Below are 21,687 nucleotides of genomic sequence, written 5' to 3' on the forward strand. Positions count from 1 at the left end.
TGCATCATTGATGAAAAAAAATGTTTTGGACACGTTCAGTGATTCTGGAGCACTTTTCAAATTTAGGAGATAATGTCTAGTGTCTTTTTCTTAGACTTCTGTGTCGCATAATTGTATCCTCTAGAATTTTGTATTTTTAATATTAAATCAATATATCTAAATTATTTACGATATTTTTAGTTTTTATGGTAAGTGTTGATTGTATAGTGTACTTCAAGCAATTGAATATATTTTTATTAATTGTTTTCGTCAGAGAATATAAGGATGTGTAGAAAGATATATACATCATTAACTATATTAAATCAGTTTTTTTAATGAAATTAAAATTTGACTATATAAATTGTTTATGTATCTCAAATATAGTAATGATGATGTACTCGTAGAAAATCTATTTAAGTCGTATAAATAATAAAAATGTAAGTGTATTTAATGATGTTTCTTTTTCCTATTTTGTTTCACTATAGGGTTAATCGTACAAAGACCAAATAGTTTGGTGATCTCTTACTATTTAATACTCTTAATTACTTTAAATCGCTGTTATGTAGCAAGATGACCAGGTAAATAAAAAATTACTTTTGATTTATTAGTACATTGTTACGTGTATTTTTAGTATGCGCATTTATAATTTTTATATAAAAACTTGGAAATATTGAGTTTTTTTTTTTTCATTTGATGTTTGCGAGATGTATAAGTTTTTTATTATCTTTTATTATTATTTTAGTTAAATTTTGATCCCTAAATTATAACGTTGTAGTTTTGATTTTTGTTTCTTTTGATTCTATTATATATGTATATTGAGATAAAAACGAAAATAAAAAGTTTATTATAAGTCAAGAACTAAAAAAATAATTAACTTTATTTTTTTTTACGTAATTATATTACATGTTTATAGAAAAATTTTTAAAATATATGTTTTTAAATACATAATTATACTGAAAATAAAACCACTTATTTATGTATAATTAAGGAGTGTTTAAGAAGTTGCAAATCATGTTTACATGTGAATACCTACTACTCCTTCGTGCCCCCAAATTAATAGGTAGACACCACATATGGGGATACCTCATTTTTCACCTCTATTATTATCACGTTAATAAATACATAGAAAAAAAAAATCAACTACTTCATTTATATTCATTAAACTATCCATTTTTATCACAGTAGATTTTATGTCCCATAAAACATTATTTTGCCATCATGAATATGAATTTTAGGGTCACTAAATCCAGAATTATAGATAAAAACAAATTAAGGAATTCATATCTTAAATTTAATGTTCATTTTAATTTACTCCCAGTTTATACAACAGAAAAAACGCGCAGTATGCATTAATTAAGTTAAAGGATTATTCATTAGTGAAAATGGTCAAAGAAAAATAACGTGCGATTTTATGCAAGAAAAAAATTGTTACAAAATAAAATGGATAGAAAAATGTATAACTATTCATTGTCAATCATTATATGTATGTATTTATGAAGGTATTCAGTGGTATTAAAGTATATTTTATGTGAATATATATATATATATATATATATATATATATATATATATATATATATATATATATATATATATATATATATATCTTTCTAATATTTCATTATGAGTGAAGTATAATACAGTTTAATAGAGTACAACGCAATTTTTAACTTATCGTTTAAATTATCATGAAATTAGGAAAATTTGAATTAAAGATTTGTAAAAGGATTTTTCAACTGTCAACACTAAACTCAACACTATAATACCAAATAATACTAATAATAATAAATCATGTGTAGCTCCGTGTATTTTAATGTGTTTGAATCCACAATTGAAAACTTTTTATCTTTTTATTTTGTTAGAGTTTAAAAAAAAATCTTAATGTAGTAAAATGAAATCAAATGTCTTTGGTCAAACTCTTGGTATTAAGAGGAATTAAAGGCATAATCAAAATGAAAATGAGAGCGAAGTCTGAATCTATTATCACGTTTATAACTTTATGTTGAGAATTTAAATTTATTATTAAAAGATGAAAGAAAAATTGAGTGAATTAGTAATTAATTGAAATTAGCTTGTGGTGAAAGTAACGTTTACTTTTGGTCACTCATTAAAATAACCATGCACTTAATTATCAGTAATTAGATTTTATTATAAAGTCAAAAGGATGATTAGTAAGAAAGAATAGTTCAAAATTTGAATGCATCACGTTACAAGGATTGTTGATTACGATTTCGCAGAACGTGCACAGTGTTCACAATTTATTTTCAATTTTTAAGTGCCATAGTCGTGCCAATGACTATGTGGTGCTTAACCTCAAATTCAAAAAAAAAAAAAAACAATCAAATTATTAATACATTATCTATTTTTAGTTTAATATTAGTCTAAGTTTCTAAAGTACTTTTAGATTTTACTTTTTTTCTTTCTCAATATTTTTTTTTTTATCATAACATATATTACATATCATACAAAAGGATTAATGCTAATACTTGTTTCAAATAAAAGAGAGTGTAAAATTTGAGATGATTTAACAAACACATTAATCTACATGCACGCTAAAAATTCAATTAAATTAAAATGATTGATTAGATATTTAATGTAAAAACATTAAGTATTAAAAAAGTATATAAGGAACTACAAACAAATATAAGGTTAAATAAATTTTTATGTAATTTTGAACCGGTCTCTATTTGAAACTAAGTATTTAGTTATCAAATTTAAAAAATGTGTAGATTTAATCTTTTCATTAAATTTTTTTAAGTTTATTTTACATTTTAAAAATGTTTTATGGTAGTATTTCAGTTATTTACACCGTTTAACACATTTATGTTGTAATGTTAATCCAGAAATAAGTTTAAAATGTCAAATACACTTAATAAGATGTAGGTAGAAGGAGTAAATCCACAAATTTATAAAGATGGATAACTAAATTAATCAAAAATTTCAAAAGATAAATTAGTTTTAATTTGTTAAGGGAGAAAAATATATTTAACTAAAAAATATAATAATTAGAATATATATATATATATATATATATATATATATATATATATATTATTAACTAAAGTGCATGCCGGAAATTTGTTTTTTTAAAGTAAAAATCCGTTTATATTTGATTTAGGAAAAACAATCGAAAATGAGTAAAACAACATATATGTTTTTAGAGTTTTTGGTAAAAAATATATATAGAGAGAGAGAGAAAAAATATTAGAAGAAAATTTATTTTTATTGTTATTTGAATTTTAGATATAGATATAACACTGTTTAGTTTTCTTCTTTTAATATTATAACTAAACATAATTAAAAAGTTGACATAAATGTATGGTTTTGTTTTATTTTAAACTTCGTTAAAAATATTCTGATACATATCACAAAACTAATAAGAGAATATCCAATATATAAAAAAAAACTAGTTTAATATAAAAAATGAAACAAATATAATTATCAATAAAATAAAATAAAATTTATATTAAAAATATCCAATAAACAACACTTAATAATACAGTTTTTACACCATAAAGTATTTTTTTGTAATGGTGCCTTCTTTTTTGTCTACTTTGCTTGGTCTACATGGTTTCTCTTCATCATGATTTGTTTCTTCAGAAAAAAAAATTTTTTACCCAACGAAATAATAATTCTCATGCTTTTCACGCATTTGATTTTGGCGATAAAAAAAAAAAAAAACGCATTTGATTTATTTCTTCAATCATATTAATGGGTAAAAGTGAACGCAAATTTATAAAAGGGGAAAGGTGAGCACACATTTTTTGTTGACATGTGTTTCGCAGTTACGTTACTGTTTTATGGCCCACAAAATGATTGTTTGGATTTGAGCAAAACTGATATAAGGTGGGGCCCGTTTGGGCCCGTTAGGTAGGCCCATCCTTTCACTACCGCCAAATGGAAGAAATCACCTGTGGCTGAGACTATGCTTATTCTCAAAGTTATGGATAACCTCAAAAGTTTCAAGCAACCTCATTCAATTTGTTTTACCCATATGCACATAATATTTAAATTATATAAAAAAATATGGAGATTGTATACCGCTATTTAATAGTAAATTATTATATATCATATATTTTAATTATTAATTATATTAACAATGTTTTGTATTGGTTAACGGTGTGAATTATTTATAAAATTATGCTAAAAAATTATGTAGTAAGCTAAATATTATTTAATAGAAAAGAGTACATTAGATTAATTCTTCGTTCTTGTTAATGGGCCGGCTCCATTTTTTACATTGGGCCGAACCGGCCGGTTGACGTCAATGTAGGACCCACTTTCTTCTGGAATCAGATATTTAAGCCGTTCTTCACCGGTTCGTGGCCATCTCTTTCATCCACAATTTTATTTTATTCTTTTTTACATTTTAAGAGTGCATTCAGGAGTAACGATGATTAATGAGTATTCATTTTATTTTCATAGGTATTCTCAATTAAAATTTATGAATTTCAGAAAATAAAAAACTTATACAAAATTAAAATTAATCTATTAAAAGGTTAGAAAATAAGAATAGAAAAAATTAGTTGAAATAACATTTACAAATTAACATATAAATAAGTTAATTTTAATTTATATTTTTTTTTTTACTTTTCTATCCAAAAATACTTATGAAAAACATTAGTATTAATTAGTATGGTTTTGTAGTATTTCTCGTACTCTTGGGTTAAAATAAACATTAGTTTACGGAATAAGGAAAAGAAAAAAACAAATAAAAGGAAACAAGTAGAGAGTGATGATACCAACCTACATCCTTTGCCACAAAGATAACGACGGTTCACCTTCACGTGCTATGTCATTATTATTATTATTATTATTATTATTATTATTATTTTATTTAATAAAAAAACTCGCTATCAAAACTCACAAAAAAGCTACGAGGAGAAAAAAAAAGGTATATTTCACAACTTCACCGAATTTATGAAGAGTAACTATCCATTTTTTAAAATTTAATATATTTAATGTTATGAAAAGGAAATAAAAGAATTATATGAAATCAATATTTGACTCGTAAATTTAAGTTTACAATTCATTTATCTTTACCATTTTTTTAATATTTAAATTGGCGTGACACTAAAATTTAGAAAATTAAAATAAGTAGCCTGTGCAGAAAAAAAAGAAGAAAAGAAAATGGATTCTTAGAAACCAAGACGTCACTTATGTTTTTAATTATTATCTATAACTAAAGAATATTAACTTAACTTATTGGCATATTTCGAGATCTCATATCAATAAAATAAACTAAAAGATAAGTCAATTTTTATTGTTGAATTACACTTAAAATTTATTTATTCACATAATATCAAAATCCTGGTTAAAATATTTCTTAACGACATTTATTGTTAATTAAGTTTATTGAATCACCTATATACTTTTGAATCAGTTATTAATGTAATGTCATGTTTAAAATATATAAATATAATAAATACAAATTGTATATTATAAACAAATTTGTAAAATTAAGTTAGACTTAATTTTATTATTTTAACACGTAACTTGAATTTGACTAAATTTAAACATTACATTGTTAAATTTAATATTTTTTGTCAGATATAATATAATCTCCGACCTGTCGTCTTAATTGAATTAGATTAAGTGGAGTCATATTTTTTTTGAATAATTTCTGAAAATAAGTGTATGGCCTCTGTGGCTCCCAAGGCCCAAACAATATTTAAAAACCCAAAGTTGAGCCCATAGTTGCTCTCATTTGTTCCCGTATCTTCAATTTTTTTGTTTCCGTTTATTTATTAATGTTAGAAAAAAATTGATTAAAGAAATCAGTATGATTAAAAACAATTGAACATGTTAAATTTCTAATGATTAGTTATAGGAAGGGAAAAAAGATATCTCGTTATTATATGCCCAACAGCTAAACTTTGTTCAATTTTTTTATAGTTGTTTTTTTGGTAACTTTGATTTTCCTTTTTTCAACGCTAATCATATCAATTTATGAAATTTTTTAGAGAATGATCATGATATTTTGAGATTTAATAAATTTAAAAACATTTATTTTAGATTTCTTATTTAAATTTGTTATAAATATAAAAGTTTATTTCTGTAATAATCATATTGCTTCTAGAAGTGGATTATCAATTGTTTAACAAGATTATGAAAAAAACTAATTTTCTTTACAAAGGTCAAAACAGTAGCTTCTGAGGCTTATCTCTTGCGACTTGTATATTATATGCATTGAATGTGTCACCAATATTATTTAATATCATATATCACTTCGATTTTGAGCATACCTACCTCATAATAATCCATCATTATATGTCAAAGATATGAACTTCAACAATTAATCCATTATAATTTCTCAAACTTCTTTAACCATTTAAATGCATTCATATCTATCTTTATAATATTGATGTAACTCTTTGCATCAACATGTGGTAAATTTGATTTGTAAATAAAACAAAAATAATGCTTATATATAGGTATACTATATTATCATAACAAACAAAAATATTTGTATATGAATTTTGATAATCATTGAATTTTGAGATATAATCATTGCTTGTTCTTCCGTCCCACTTTTATGTTGCTATATATATATACAAGGAACTACTTATTTAATGGAAATTAAATTTTACTTTGAAATTTTTTATTACACGAGATATATTTATTCTCGCAATATATCTCAACACGTGTCCTAACATTAATTATTGTTGAATTTTAACATATGACTATATGGTTGGGTAAGGGTCCTAACTAATACTATAGCAATCCCTACGTCTCTTCTTAGTTCAATCGATATTAGATGATAAGATTACATCATGATTGTACCTATTTGACGATGAAATGATCGAAATTATGATTAATATATTTTTAGTTTTTGAATTTTTATTCTAAATTCCAAATTTATTTATGTTTAAATTTTTTAAATATTTTGATCTTAAACTTTAAAATAAATAATTGCTAAAATGTATTTGACAGAAATTTATTCCAACAATAAAAGCCAAAAGCATTATAAATTGTGTAGTGCTCACTACCTTTCATCTATTAACTCACTCTGGACCCAGCTGTGTTTGATCTTTCACCTTCAACTCCATCTTCAACCTTTCTCAGGTTTGATTTCACTAAGCTTCTCCAATTCTTTCATTGTGTCTAAGTCACAAATACTGAATATTTTATTAGTGTTCCTTTTTACTGTGTGATTTCTGATTCTGAGTCATCATGAAACTATCTAATGTTTTGAAAGAGTTGAAACTGAATGAGTATATGGCTGAAACAGTGTATGGCAGAGAAAAGCATGAAAGAGGGAAGTGCAGAGGTAGTATCTGATGAAGAAGCTTATCTATTCGCCATGGAACTAGCTGGTGCTTCTGCTGTTCCCATGGTTCTGAAATCAGCTCTGGAACTTGGCATCTTAGAAACCATAGCAAAGGCTGGTCCTGGAACTTTCCTTTCTCCTTCTCAGATAGCGTCTCAGATCCCAAATATAAAGAACCCTTATGCACCTGCTATGTTGGACCGCATGTTTCGCCTTTTGGTTAGCTACAACATCCTCACAGTTCAATTCCATGACGGTGATGAGGCTGAAAGGTTCTACGGTCTTCACCCGAAAGCCAAATACTTGGTCAACAATGAAGATGGCGTGTCTGTGGCTGCTTACTTTCTCATGGAACAAGACAAAGTCCTCAAGGAAATGTGGTATATTTTATTAACATGTGTTGAGGGAAACAAACAACATGAGTTAAATATGAGGTCAAAGAATGTTTTTTTATGTAATTAGTGAGTTCTCAGATAGAGGGTTTAAAGGACAGTGTTGTTTGTTGCAGGTACAAGTTGACAGAATCAGTTGAGGAGAGTGGATTTCCATTTCAGAATGCTTATGGAATGAATCTGTTTGAGTTCCATGACGCAAATCCAAGATTTAACGGGCTTTTCAATAAGGGTTTGTCTGATTGCTCTAGCATCACAATGAAGAAAATTCTCGACACCTACGAAGGATTTGAGGGTGTTGGATCTTTGGTCGATGTTGGCGGTGGAACCGGTGCTATCATCAGCATGATTGCTTCCAAGTATTCATCCACCATGAAGTGTGTTAATTTTGACTTACCCCACGTCATTAAAGAAGCTCCACCTTACACAGGTGTGGAACATGTAGGTGGAGACATGTTCGTGAGTGTTCCAAAAGCTGACGCCATTTTCATGAAGGTGTGTTATTAAAATTTGAATCTTTTTCTTGTACGTAACATCTTTGTCCATTTGTTTATGAACACATTTAATGAAAATTCAATTTTTCTTTTTTATGTAGTGGGTATGTCATGACTGGAGTGACGAGCAATGCTTGAAACTGTTGAAGAAGTGTTATGATTCTGTTCCTGACACTGGAAAGGTGATTTTGGTTGAAGGGCTTATTCCAGAAACACCAGATTCTAAGTTAGCTTCAAAGTGTGAGTTTCAAATGGATATTGTGATGTTGTGTCACAGTCCAAATGGGAAAGAGAGAACAGAGAAAGAGTACGAGGCTTTGGCTAAAGGAGCTGGATTCCATGGTTTCAGAATAGCATGTTGCGTTTTCAATACTTACGTTATGGAGTTCCTTAAAAAGGCTTAGTATTTATGTTTTCAATAATTTGTGGGCTACAAAGGTTTCATATGTTTCCTTTGTTTATATGATGACAAATCAATAAAGATGTTATAATCATACATTATCAATTATAAAATGTTAATTATCCTGGATTTGAATGTTACATTTATGTTTGTTACAAATTCTTTCTAAAAACTTAAATATATAATTAAGTTTTGATTTTGGTTTTCGTAAAAAGATATCTTTCTATTTGTAGAATTTGAAATAATTGATTTTAGTGTATAAAATTAGTCAATTTAATTTTAGTCTTTTGTATTTTTCTTTTAATTTTCTATGCTAAAAAAAATAATATTACGAAAAATATACTAATTAAGGGATCAAAATGAATAAAATAATATAATTTTATTAGGTCTTATATTTATTTTAGTTCATGTTAATAATAAGTGAATTAACTATAAGATAAAAATCTAAATATATAAAAATAGGATAAATATATTTATAGTTCTTGAACAAAGAATTAAAAATTCAATTTTTTTTCTTTTAATAATCTTATTTGATTTAGATAAAATAAGATTTAAAACAAGTTCAATATTATAAATTCAAATCTATAATATATGTATTGTGATCATTATCAAAATCGAATTATTTCAACATAACTTTGGTATAAGTGATTTAGAAACAGTTAATTTCATTAGGAGGGAAATAATAAACTTTTACCAGGAAAACAGTATATATGAAATTGAAAAAAATAAATCAGAGCCCATAAATTTTCAGATTTATAAAATTAACGTTTTTTTTTATGAAAATCTTTTTACAAATTTAAAATTTTATTCAAAATCAAAACAGAAAATACAAACAATTTTTTTTGTATGGAAAACAACTAAATCTTTTAAAAGTCTATCATTCCTAAACATGCAATTAGACTATAAATTTCTATAAAAAATAGAATGATTTGAATAGCTAATAATTGATTGAACGAAAAATGTAGTTATAAATAAATCTACATAAATATCAATTGGAATATTTCTGATCCATGATTGTTATTAGTGTACTTGTTTAAGTTATCGTTCGCACTATCACCTTAGTTACTTAATTTCACCATATTATAATTATACAAAATCAAAAACTCATTATATAATAAAAACATATAATTTTAAAAACAAATAATTGAATGAAAATATTATTTATTACATTAAAATATTTTTTAAATAATTACAAAATTTAATTTTACACATAATCTTTTATTTTGACTAGTGCCTTAACCAGGTCCATAATGTTAACAAGCTATGATTTTTGTAAGATTACATGTTATGATTCCTTTACTTTACGGAAAAAAAATGAATTGTGAATATCAATATATGATAAAGATATTATACAAAAATAAAAAATTTCTTCATTTACACTGATAAAAATAATTGTTTATTATTGATATAATAATAATTATTATTATATTTATATCTGATCTGAACCAAATTGGTGATCTACCACAAAGCATACAGAGAGCTTCCGAACTCATCTTAGGATGGTTTTGTTTGCACACGAGGCCGAGGGGAGTTACTAGTTTGAAACCCATCTTACGTGTCGATATTTAATTGGACGAGTGACCAAAACTCTCCAATCACAGACTGAAACGTGGAGAAAAGAGAAAGGTTGTACAACGACGCCGTTTGCAGTTTCAGAAAGCACGTTGAGATTAAAAATCAGCCGCTGTGTGTCGTGTTTCATATTTTTCGTCAAATTTCCGAGAAGAGACGCTCACAAAGGTATTTTTGTCTGTGTTATGATGTTTTGATTTGGTGGATCCGTGATTTTGAGATGAATATCTAAACTAACCTATCGTTTGGCAGATGAGATTATCATCGTTGAGGCATGCTTTGGTGTTCGTGTTAATTGGGGCATTGTGGAATTTGCAGAGGTCAGAAGGTATTCGATTTGTGATAGACAGGGACGAGTGTTTCTCCCATGATGTCAAGTACGAGGGTGATACCGTTCATGTTTCTTTCGTTGTTATTAAGGCTGATTCTCCCTGGCATTACGGCGAAGAAGGTGTCGATCTCGTGGTATGTTATTTTTTTTTGTCTCTCGCTCGATCTTCTTTTGTGAAACCGATAATATTTTTGTTTTGCCTTAATTTTGTGTTTCGTATAACTCTGAATGAGAATCGCAATTACTCGGCGTTTGTTTATACGCTATTTGCTGTTTATAATTTAGGGGAATTTGTTTCAAAATTCCGATGAGGCAAGGGAATAGAACCATAGGCACTTGAATACAACGTCAAAACCAACAACCATTGTTTTCTCTTACGCGTACCTGCTGTTGGCTGTTGGTTTAGGGTTTTATGTTGGAACAACCATCAATTTCATCCTTGAAATATTACCTTCTCTCCTGAATGTCCCTAATGCAAAAAATAAATTCCATCTACGTAATTTCCTAAGTCTTAGTTTTCCCAAAGAATAAGAAGTCCTTCAAATTCACAAAAATACATCAAATTAGAGGTTAAATATGTTTAATAGAGGGATTACTTATGCATTATAGTTTTATTTTTTACTTGAATACGCTCTTAATAGAGGGAGTAATACTTGAGAGACGAAATTGATGGTTTTATTCATTTGTGTTGTGAATCTAAGTTTATTTTGTACCTCTCTCTTTTCTACCTAAGGTGGCAGAAGAACATTTCTGTGTTTTTCTTCAGCACAACCACGATACTTTTTTTTGTTTCAAGATCTTATGATCTGTTATTAAACATAAACCCCATTCTGGGAACTTTTATTCACTGCCCATGCTGAAGTATTTGGAGGGTGTTATGGCAAAAAGTTATCCACGGTTAGGATATAGTATACGGTGCAAAAGAGTTAATTTTTTTATCTTAGTAACAACGAGTACTTGTAATCATAGAGATGTTGTGAATTGTATGTAGCTATTTATATGTATCACCTTTTACATTTGCAATTGTATGTTCTACAATCTTTGAATATTTATATCTGTAGCAGCTGTACTAATCCAGATTCTGCATACACAATTGATAGGAATAGCTTTTCTTTTAAAATATGTTCATTTTCCTTTTCCTTGGTACCCTACTACACGATCATGTGTTGGAATCTCATTGCACCACAATGTAAGAATTTCAGGTAAAGGGTCCCTCTGGTGAGCAAATTCAAGATTTTCGGGACAAGACAAGTGACAAGTTTGACTTCGTGGCTCACAAATCAGGGGTCCATAAGTTCTGCTTCACCAACAAGTCTCCTTATCATGAAACTATCGATTTTGATGTACATGTCGGTCACTTCTCTTACTTTGAGCAGCATGCAAAAGATGGTAATGTCTCTTCTATGAAGTCCACTTTCTATATTTTTCTCAGTGTAAACGAGAGAATCTTTGTTGAAACTTTTGTGACTTTTATGCAGAGCATTTTACCCCATTGCTCGAGCAAATAGGAAAGTTGGAGGAGGCTCTATACAACATTCAGTTTGAACAGCATTGGTTAGAGGCTCAGACTGATCGCCAAGCAATAGGTAATTATTTAAGGTTTACTTTTTACGTTTATCTTACGATTGAATACAATGTTTCATGTTCATCAGTTAAACATATGATTCTGTTAAGGATAAAAACCTTAAAAACAAAACCAACAAACTAAGCATCTTAGTTAGTCTTGTTTTCTTCTGTTATTAACGTTGACTTATGTTTGGAATATGTATGCAGTGAACGATGCAATGAGCCGAAGAGCAGTACACAAGGCAATTTTTGAATCAGCAGCACTGATTGGGGCTAGTGCGATTCAAGTCTACCTTCTACAGCGATTGTTTGAACGAAAATTGGGTACCTCAAGAGTTTAGAGCTTCCAAATGTTTTCAGAACCTGTAACATTACAGACAACAATGATATTTCAAACTTTTTTTTCTTCTGTTTTCACCACTTGGATATTTATATAACTAGTTGTTCACCTCTACTTATAATACCTGTGGAAAGATGTGTTATTTAATGTTAATTATAGTTCATTTCATTTCCCATACTTCTTCACTTTATTTACCCTGCTTAAGCTGCTATGGCGTTAGAGAAATTGTTATGTACTTTATGGCAATTGCAGCATATTTAACTCAACTCTCACTCATATCAGCATTTAAGAACTTTTTATCGCTTAATATAACCAGGAGAACAATTAGGATTTACCATTGACATACCAAGTTTCGATAACATGGCAGGAAATTTTCTCGATTGTTGATGAAAGGATAATTTACACTTTCTAAATTGTCAGAGTATGTGCCAAGCAAGGTACATTATTCATCATTTTGAGTCAAATTGCTGTGTAAATTTAATTTTAACTGAGGATAGGTATATCTTTTTTAATCTTTACACTCCCAGTACGTATTTTTCAATCAAACTTAGGAAAATTGGTTAACAATGATCTGCATCAGGGTAAAATCGATTTTCAAATTTCAGAAAAGGATGGTCCATTTTTTCCTTGACTTCTTTTTAGTCATGAAACTCAAAATACAAATAGATAGAGTCTTTGGATTGCTTTCTTTGTATAATATTGTATTATTATTATTTGCTTCATGGGACGACAGAGAGATGGCAAACAATGCCATCCACGTCCACAAATAAGAAGAATACAGTTACATAAAAATATCTCAAGTTCCTCTTTACATAAACAATAGAGGGAAACTTGAATGGATAAAAAAAATGTAAAGTAAATGAGGTGTGAAACCAACAAGTTTTGAACACACACCCCAGAAATCGCATGTATCAATGCGATAGTTGTTTCCTAATCAAGCCACAATGTACACTACGTACGCATATATATGACCAAAGATGATTCCAGCAGGACCCACCATAGCTTTACTGAAGCTCCAGAGTCCTATGTCATTTCTAAACTGTCATGAATTCAAAAGCCTCTTCATGGCTCTGCAGGTGTGGTCATACAGCAGAACCATTTTTTCTGCAAAATAAAACGTGATAAAATGCAATTTTTTCTCGAAATCATGATTTCATTCGCATGTCACAGAGACACCAAAGATCAAATGCAACAATTACATATCTAATCTAGTGTTTTTAGATTGTCTTTTGTTGCATTGAGAAGAAAATAACCAAAAATTAAAAAGCTGTGTCCAAAATTTTAAAAAAAGTGAATAGATTTATGACATGGTGTCAGCATTACATGAATCTATCATCATCGACATAATCATAAACATACACAATCTTCGTTAATGAGTGATTTTTGGAAGAAATTTATTCAAACAGCTTGCATACCAACTTGAATCATTAAAAAAAACAGAGAAAAACTTACATAATGGGATTTGCGAAGAGCGTCACGAGGATTGTAGTTTGAATGGCAACGCTTAGGTGGTAAGCTGACCTTAGGACCATACTTCTTCTCATTCCTGGCTTTGTTGAAGATTACAGAGAAATCATTTGCTGATGATGGATCGTTCACATCCCATTCCCCAAACTTTGGCAATGGTCTACCATTTTCCTGAACAAAATCATGCATTGCAATCCATGTTCATAATCAAATCCAAAATCAAAATGAAATTGAAATTGAAATGTATAGTTACCGCCATGGTCGCTGGGAGGATGTGATTTCACTGGAACTGAATCTATGTATATACTTTTGATGTAATGTTTTTGTTTCCACTTTCTTCTTTTCCTTTTTCCTTGATTTTGTGTTTCCAAGGAGAAAGAAGAAAGAATGAGAGAAACAGAGAAAGAGAAAGGAACAGAGAAAAACAGAGACACCGGCCCAATTTAAATCAAATTTGTGAGGCCCAATTTCCACAAGTCCAGCCAATCGCGCTCAACCATCAAAATATTTCTCTTTCATAATTATAATATAACAACATTTATTAAATTTGTCAAGAAAGTAGTCAGCGCATAGCTACTGTTATAACTATTTTATTATATATTTGTTACAATATTAAAGAAATTAAAAATATATATCTTTATTTATAATTTTTTTTTCATTTCAATATAAATTTAATAACTACGTTTTAATTTTAATCATTATTAATTTTTGAAACACATTTTTTTATTATTATAAAGGAAAAGTAGAAGCACATATCCATCCGTACACCTATTTTTAAACTACTTATACCAGTATTAATAATAATAAAAAACAGATATTTCTTCCCTACGATTTTTTACACCTCATCCTTTACATTTCGTTTTACTTTTTTAAGAAATGATGAAAATATATTAAAAACAGTTTACATTATTAAATTAAACCGACGAACATAAGACCACAATAAACTTTTTTTTTTCTTATTCGTTTAAAATTAATTCTAAAGATATTCGTTGATATAATACTAATTCACATTTATTGTTCGTCATTCTAGTTAAAGAATTTTTGTGTTGGCAATTATAAGGAGATTACGTTTGCAAAGTTAGTTTCACACAGTTAACAATAAATAAACAAAAAATGCTTTTGTATTTTTAACTATTTTAAATTAATTAAAAACACTTAATAGAGTATGCTTAATGTTATTTATTTAATATCGTTATAACACTAATTAACAAGATTTTTTTTTTTAAATAAGTAGTTCTTTTAAGATGAAAGCGATAATTTGTTTACATTACTGAAGTAGGGTTTAAAAATGCGAATAAACAATCATCCATTGAATAACACCTAAATTTATAAATTAAATTTAGCATGCATTTGATTTATAATAAGAAAACTATCATAATCCAAGTTTAACATCTTACCAAAAAATAAAATAAAACCAACATTTTACCCAAAAATTGAAAAAAAAAATGACAGACAGACACAACGGTATTTGTATTTCTGTCAGTATATTATATGGAAAAAAATACCACGATTCAGGTTAAGCATGAGAGCTCGATCCATAAAAATTAGATGGCTAGTGTTTTTTACATAGATGAATTATGTGTCCAATTCTTGATCATATATATTTACGAAATTTAAATATTTTTAATTTTTTCGTCTAATTACATAATATGAATCACGAATCATATTTATAATTATTTTCTTTTGCTTTATTTTCTTATCAGGTGTTAAATAGATTGCAGTGTGAACACGGAATTGATCTGCTATAAAAGAATTGGCAACAGGTGCGAAACTAACTGAACTAGGAAATTGAATTCAGATAATGAAATAAAAGAAAGTTGATTGGAGTTTGAAGGTGGAAACAACAACAGGAAGAGATAGAGAGAAAAAGAAAAAAGATATATATGAGGTATATTCGTGGAAGAGAAGAGAGAAGATTGAAATCAAACATTATGAATGTTTTGTGGCTTGGCAGGAGAAGCACCTGGAGGTGGAGCTGGCATTCCATAAACTTGTGGGTTAGTTTGCATCTCTCTCCTTCCTCTTGCTCTTCCAAAGAAATAACATCCAAACCCAAGAAGCAAGCAGAAGAATATGAAAGGGAGAGAGATTACCACCACCATACCCATCTTCGATCTTCGATCTTCTTCTTCTTCTTCTTAATTACTTGTTTTTCTTTTCTGAATTCAGAGTGAGAGAGAGAAACTGAGTCAAGAATGAAGTGTGGTTGAGTTGAGTGGGGAAGGAATAAGAGGGAGCATTTATTCATACCAGGTAGGTCTGGTATCGGATTCTGATTCTGTGTTCTGTTCTGTGATGAAAGGCTTAACGTTCAATTTTTTAACGGATACTTTTGTGTCCCCACAACACTCTCTGTCTCTCTTAGCTGTCACTCCAAATCGCATATAAAAGATGCTATTGTATAGTGTGGGTCGTCTTCTTTAATTTTCTTCGTTATTTTAAGAGACTAATTTTCTTCCACGTATAACTTCACCTTTTTATGATAATTTTCCCATTTAATTCAAAACACCTGAACTTGTATTTATTCTTATTTCCCCCTCTCTTCTCTCCCAGTTTTTTTAACCTTTTTTTCTTTCTTATTTCTTGACATTTGACATATCTAACGTAACATCGATAATGACAATTTTATAATACAATACTGCGTGCTATATCAACGTAAGGTGCCAAGCTAAATGTGGACAAAAGAGGAGAGAAGGGCAGCTTCATAATTATAAAATTTAAATTTAAGGTTTTAATCTGGATTTTTATGGCAAGTAACTTGTCATTCCAATTTTACAATTTAATTTAATTTATAAATACACTTTCAAGTAAATTATATAAGTTGTTAATTATATTTGAATTGTGTTTTTATTCGAAAAAATCGTATGCAAGTACATTGTTTAGAAACGAAAACGAAAAACTGCAAAATCTTGCATGGGGAGAAAGAGCAATGCTGTTGTATGATGATGACTTCAAATAAATGTAACAGAAAAACACTGGTAAATTAAGGGTCGAACCATGAAGACGTAAATTAGAAACAAAGAATGAACTAAATTAACTAAAATTATTTTTATTGCTCACCAATGGCTAACTCAAAAGCAAAAATCAATCCTTTTCTTAACAGAACAGATTGACCTAAAAATAGTCATGGACAAAGATAAAAACCTTGCAAAAGTATTACATCTATGTTTCCCAATTAATGTCGTAAATGTAGCTCACTCACTCGCAGGTTGCTAACCGCAAAAAGAAAACACGATAGACTTGGATTACATCGGAGGCCTCCCAGAACCAAGCAACTGACCAATCAGATTATTCACCTGCCCAAAATAAATCTGCTTAGACAACAGACAAATACTATTTGCAGTTTCCCATTACATCTTAAGCAAAAAACCATTTTGAAGTCAGAAATTCCGTCAACCACATTCACTTTATTTTCCTTGCCTTGCATGAAATTATCAAGACTATCCTCAAAATCTATACAAGAATTTTCAAAGAGAGCAAGCATTTAACCAAGTACTGAAACCCCACTAAAATTTCATCATAAAACATCCATCTGAGAAAACTAGCTTATAGACAACTCAAAAAGTCAGTGATAGATCTGAAAGTGAAGTTAAGCAAAATCTTACTTGCCAGTATTTTGAAACACAGCGGTCAATGCAACTATTTTCACCCATATTTAGCTCAGACTCCTTGTACCTGAGAAAAAAAGGTGTTAAACAGATATTATGATAACATTCACATTGAGCCATCATCAAAATAATGCAGTAGCGGACAATTGAGAAATAAGAAACTAATTTCCAAATTGACTGGACTGGACTGGATCGCATTTAAAGAGCATCAAACATGACAGTTTCTCAAGCAGTTAATAAAATTAGAGAAGAGTTTCCCCCACCTTTCGTCAACACACTTTTTGAAACAGGTCTGGGTCATCCTGAATAGTAAAAATAACAAAGCATTAACCAAATGAATTATTATGCCACCATCGAATCTTAAACAAAAAGCAACTATGTTCTACATTGTACTTGCTAACACCAGCAAAACTATCAAGGCAAGCAAGAACAGGGAAACCTACTTGTTGAATAACTCGACCCTATATTCCATCTCCTTTTCAGCCATTCCAAATATCTGTTCCATTATCACATAATGATTGAAACACATCCAAAAACAAGAAATACTAAATAATCAAATAACACCAAAAAGACCCCAAAGTTGAAGTTGAAATTAGTTTGAAATTATCAGATAACAACGTCAATCACCAGATTAATTTTTCCAAATTTGGAGAAATAAAAAGGAATACCTACCTGTTCTTTTTCAAAGGCAGAAGGTGAGGTATTGGCAGCCATTGTAGTCTGAAATAAGATAATATACTATTAGAATTGGATTAGTGTTGAAGGCTTTAGGTAATTTCCATAAGATGAAGGGCATCACCGTGTAGATTTTATTTCTAGTTGCAACCATTTACCACCAAACAAAATGTCCACTATTTATTCCTAATCAAATTTATGTATCATCTTCACCTAGAATAGTCATATTATATTTCACACAAGTCATATTAAGAAGCACACGGGCGATCCTTGTACACTACGATTTGACTAATTTGAGAATTAAAAGTATGTGAACTGGATCAACCAGATGCTGAGAGAAACTTATGTCTGCAATTTAGGATAAAAAGTTTGCAGAGTAAACCAAATAAAAGAACACTGAAAAACAAAACATGTAGAATTTCTTGGATCCCTCCCAACATATATCTAGGAACAAATTGATTGAGAAGCAAAAAAAATCATGGTCATGATGTTCAGCTAGAGTCATTCACCACTTCATCTAACAAATTTTCTTTTCAAGTGAGTATACCCCATGCTTCTCACTTGAGCACAAAACACTGCCCACAAAGTCAAAAATTTTCCCATGTTTATAATCAATTTAATCTTCCTTGTTGTTTAAATCTAGCATAATGACCACTCTCAAGTATAAATACAAATCTCCAACCAGCCAAATCCTCTATCCTCTCCTCCCTACGACTCACAACCAAAAATGGCATCTCAAGAAGATTAAAAGTGGAATTATCTGAACAAAGGGTTATTTTAAATCTTCCACAGTGTAGTCTATATGAGAAATTTAGTCCAATAGAACAATGTGAATGGAATAGGTTTTCGAAAAGGGCATTGACGAGCTCATGCCAGTACCAATATTTGTTACAACCCTAGTGGCTAAATCCCCAACTGACTTCAAATTAACTTAGGGAAATCATACAACTCTACTATCATAGACACGCTACTTTTAAACTAAAACCCTCGAACTCGTAACAAGTTTTAAGTACATGCAGAGGCAAACACTGAACAAAAAAGAGAGAGGTGATTAAATAACAATGAATTCAGAAAATAACAGAGTTCCGATATAATGAACACATCTCAAAAATAAAACTCACAACACAATTGAACGATTCGGCCTTCAATCCAAATCCTCTCGACCTTTGTAGGGAAAATTTTGAGTTGAGAAACAAGGAAAAAATGATAAAAATAAAATACAATAGCATGAAAAGAGTGCGTGAGAGAGAGAAACGTACCAGTTAAGGAGGAAACGCGGCTAGGGTAGGGTTCGATCTTTGTAAAGGAGACGGGTAGTTCTTTCTTAAGTAGTTATTGTATCACACCGTAAAACAAATTAAGCTTTCAAAATTTAAATTCTTTTACAAATTATATTTTCTATTTATAATATCTCATCTAAATATCCACTCTTTATACTCAGTCGTAGAAGCGTAGAAGTATAGGATCGGCATATACATTTTTCTATATTTATTATAATTTCCTGCAGCTATATACTGTATATCTAAGAAATTCTTAGTGTAGGTAAATTATTGAAATAGATATTTTAATTTATTGACACATGGTTAAAATTGAGGATATTTTTGTCTTTTTGATATTGTTGTGTTTTCGCGGTTCGAACGTCTTTTTTAAATTTTTTAAATATTGATTGACGTTGTCAGATAGCATCATCCTTCTTCTCCAAGACAATAAGCTTTCTCGAGGTTAGCTTTTTTTCTTCTTCTTCAATCCTTCTTCTTTCTTCTTCTTCATAGGTTTTCGTTTTTTTTTTAATATTCGGTATGTTGACGGTAGGGTTTTCTTCTCCCAAGCAATCAACTTCGTCGAGGTAATTTTTTTTTTTCTTCTTTCGTTTTCCTTCTTCTTCTTCTTCAATCCTTCTTCTTCCTTCTTCCTCATACCAACTAAGTTTTTTTTTTATTATTTATTTTTGTTGAAGGTTGACAGAAGTTTTGGTTGGTGTAGGTAATTTTTTCTTCTATTTCTTAGTTTATTCTTTTTTCTTCAAGGATCTTTTTTCTTTCTTCTTCTTACTCTGTTATTTTCTTTTTACTTTGTGAAAGATTTAATTTTTGCAAGGCAATCGGTAGGATCTTCTTCTCCAAGACAATCAACTTTGTCGAGGTAATTTCTTTGTCTCTTCTTCCGTATTCCTTCTTCTTCTTCTTCAATCCTTCTTCTTTCTTCTTCCTCATACCAACTTAAGTTTTTTTTTGTTCTATTTGTTGTTGTTGTTGTTCTGTTTTTTTTTTTTTACTTCGTGAAAGATTTAATTTTTGCAATGTGTTTCGTTTTGAAGAAAACGCTGATGTTTTTATTTTTAGAAGGTATTTTTTAACAAAATCTTGAACATGTTTGGTTGTTGTTTATGGTGTTATTGTAATTATTTTTTTATACTTGATACATTTATAACTGTGGGTTGAAGAAAATGTTCAAGTTTTCGTTTTTAGAAAGTATTTTTGAACAAAAAGAATGAGTGAGGATGATGATGTTAGTCTTCTTTTCTTTTCTTTTTTTTTGTCTATTTGTGGTTTGTTGTTGAGATTTGTTTGTTGTTCTTCATTGTGTTATTTTTTTTACTTCTTTTGTGGTCCTTTTTCTTTATAAAAGGTTATATTTTTGTAATTTTTTTTTCTGTTAAATATGTTGTAGCAGTGGGTTAGTATTTATTGAAAGCTATGTTCAGATTTCTCTGTTGTTTTTTACGATGTTATTTATTTTTCTTTTAATTCTTATGTGTTCCTTCTTCTTTTTTTCATGAAAGGTTTAATTTTTTTGAGGTTTTTTGTGATGAAGATGGTGTCCTCTGGATTAGTACGTTTTAATAGTTGGTTAAAGTCAGTAGCTTGAGTTTTCTTTCTCCTCCTTCATGGTCTTCTTCTACTTTTGTTTTCTACTTCTTCTTTTTTCATTGTTTTGAAGAAAAGCTTAAACCTTTTGTTTTTTCATTGTTTTGAAGAAAAACTTAAACCTTTTGTAATGTGTATGGTTGTGGATTGAAGAAAAAGTATGACTGAAATGAAGATGTCTATGTTTCTGTCTTGATTTTTGTACATGTTTTTCTTGATGGTGTTGTTCTCTATGCTTCATGTCTCCCAATTCTGTCCTTGATGTCAAAGTAATAGCTATGAATAGTCATCGACTCCCGGTAAAGGGTAGAAGAGTACGACCTAATAGCATGGCGATACATTTATACAAAACTTCTACCCCAAGCACACGCAGTGGAACCGTAGACAGTCAAGTAAAATCCAATCCACGAAATCATTTGATCTATGGACAGCATCGTTGTGGTAAAGGTCGTACCGCCGTTCCCAACCACGAGTACCCCTTCTCGTACCGCCGTTCATCTTAACGGGACACGCTTACCTGGAACTCTTTGCCTGGAAGACTTTCGATACAGGGACATGCACCTGGACATGCACCTGAACCGATTTTAACCATCGGCTCTGATACCACTTGTTAGGTTTTACAAGGAGGGGGTTTCACTAGGGAGAACAAACACCAATGAGACTTGAGCCTAACCACATAAGATATTGACACCACTCTCAACCCAAAACCTTAAGGCAATGGGTTTA

The 21,687-nt window shown here is 29.5% G+C and overlaps 5 protein-coding genes across 6 annotated transcripts; 2 read left to right on the top strand and 3 right to left on the bottom strand.

The window, feature by feature from the left end:
• Window positions 1-6,903: 6,903 nt before the first annotated feature.
• On the top strand, window positions 6,904-8,670 carry LOC114193513 (caffeic acid 3-O-methyltransferase-like). Its single transcript, XM_028083341.2, has 4 exons — window positions 6,904-7,044; window positions 7,211-7,629; window positions 7,758-8,136; window positions 8,237-8,670. The coding sequence occupies exons 2-4, from the start codon at window positions 7,214-7,216 to the stop codon at window positions 8,537-8,539; spliced, it is 1,098 nt and encodes a 365-aa protein (XP_027939142.2). The 5' UTR covers window positions 6,904-7,044; window positions 7,211-7,213; the 3' UTR covers window positions 8,540-8,670.
• A 1,362-nt stretch (window positions 8,671-10,032) lies between these two features.
• LOC114193414 (transmembrane emp24 domain-containing protein p24beta2-like) lies at window positions 10,033-12,517 on the top strand. Its single transcript, XM_028083197.1, has 5 exons — window positions 10,033-10,275; window positions 10,360-10,572; window positions 11,641-11,827; window positions 11,917-12,024; window positions 12,212-12,517. The coding sequence occupies exons 2-5, from the start codon at window positions 10,360-10,362 to the stop codon at window positions 12,343-12,345; spliced, it is 642 nt and encodes a 213-aa protein (XP_027938998.1). The 5' UTR covers window positions 10,033-10,275; the 3' UTR covers window positions 12,346-12,517.
• A 511-nt stretch (window positions 12,518-13,028) lies between these two features.
• LOC114193815 (protein NOI4-like) lies at window positions 13,029-14,865 on the bottom strand. The gene is made up of 3 exons (XM_028083758.2): window positions 14,065-14,865; window positions 13,797-13,982; window positions 13,029-13,448 (listed from the first exon to the last, which is right to left on the bottom strand). Exons 1-3 carry the CDS (start codon window positions 14,068-14,070, stop codon window positions 13,407-13,409), a joined length of 234 nt encoding a protein of 77 aa, XP_027939559.1. The 5' UTR covers window positions 14,071-14,865; the 3' UTR covers window positions 13,029-13,406.
• Window positions 14,866-15,613: 748 nt separating this feature from the next.
• Window positions 15,614-16,079, bottom strand: LOC146884494 (uncharacterized). The gene has a single exon (XM_085665601.1). The coding sequence runs from the start codon at window positions 15,917-15,919 to the stop codon at window positions 15,734-15,736; it is 186 nt and encodes a 61-aa protein (XP_085521727.1). The 5' UTR covers window positions 15,920-16,079; the 3' UTR covers window positions 15,614-15,733.
• A 756-nt stretch (window positions 16,080-16,835) lies between these two features.
• On the bottom strand, window positions 16,836-19,496 carry TIM10 (Tim10/DDP family zinc finger protein). 2 transcript variants are annotated; one of them, XM_028083212.2, is made up of 7 exons: window positions 19,354-19,496; window positions 19,216-19,258; window positions 18,092-18,139; window positions 17,863-17,915; window positions 17,683-17,721; window positions 17,417-17,486; window positions 16,836-17,107 (listed from the first exon to the last, which is right to left on the bottom strand). In XM_028083212.2, exons 3-7 carry the CDS (start codon window positions 18,131-18,133, stop codon window positions 17,057-17,059), a joined length of 255 nt encoding a protein of 84 aa, XP_027939013.1. In that variant the 5' UTR covers window positions 18,134-18,139; window positions 19,216-19,258; window positions 19,354-19,496; the 3' UTR covers window positions 16,836-17,056. The 2 variants fall into 2 exon arrangements, with proteins under 2 accessions (XP_027939013.1, XP_027939012.1); XM_028083211.2 differs by lacking the exon at window positions 19,216-19,258 and having other exon boundaries at window positions 19,354-19,484.
• Window positions 19,497-21,687: the final 2,191 nt, after the last annotated feature.

The sequence above is a fragment of the Vigna unguiculata genome, chromosome 8 (assembly GCF_037176805.1).
Source record: "Vigna unguiculata cultivar grain cowpea cultivar isolate G323 ecotype 2 chromosome 8, ASM3717680v1, whole genome shotgun sequence".
Lineage (NCBI taxonomy): Eukaryota > Viridiplantae > Streptophyta > Magnoliopsida > Fabales > Fabaceae > Vigna > Vigna unguiculata.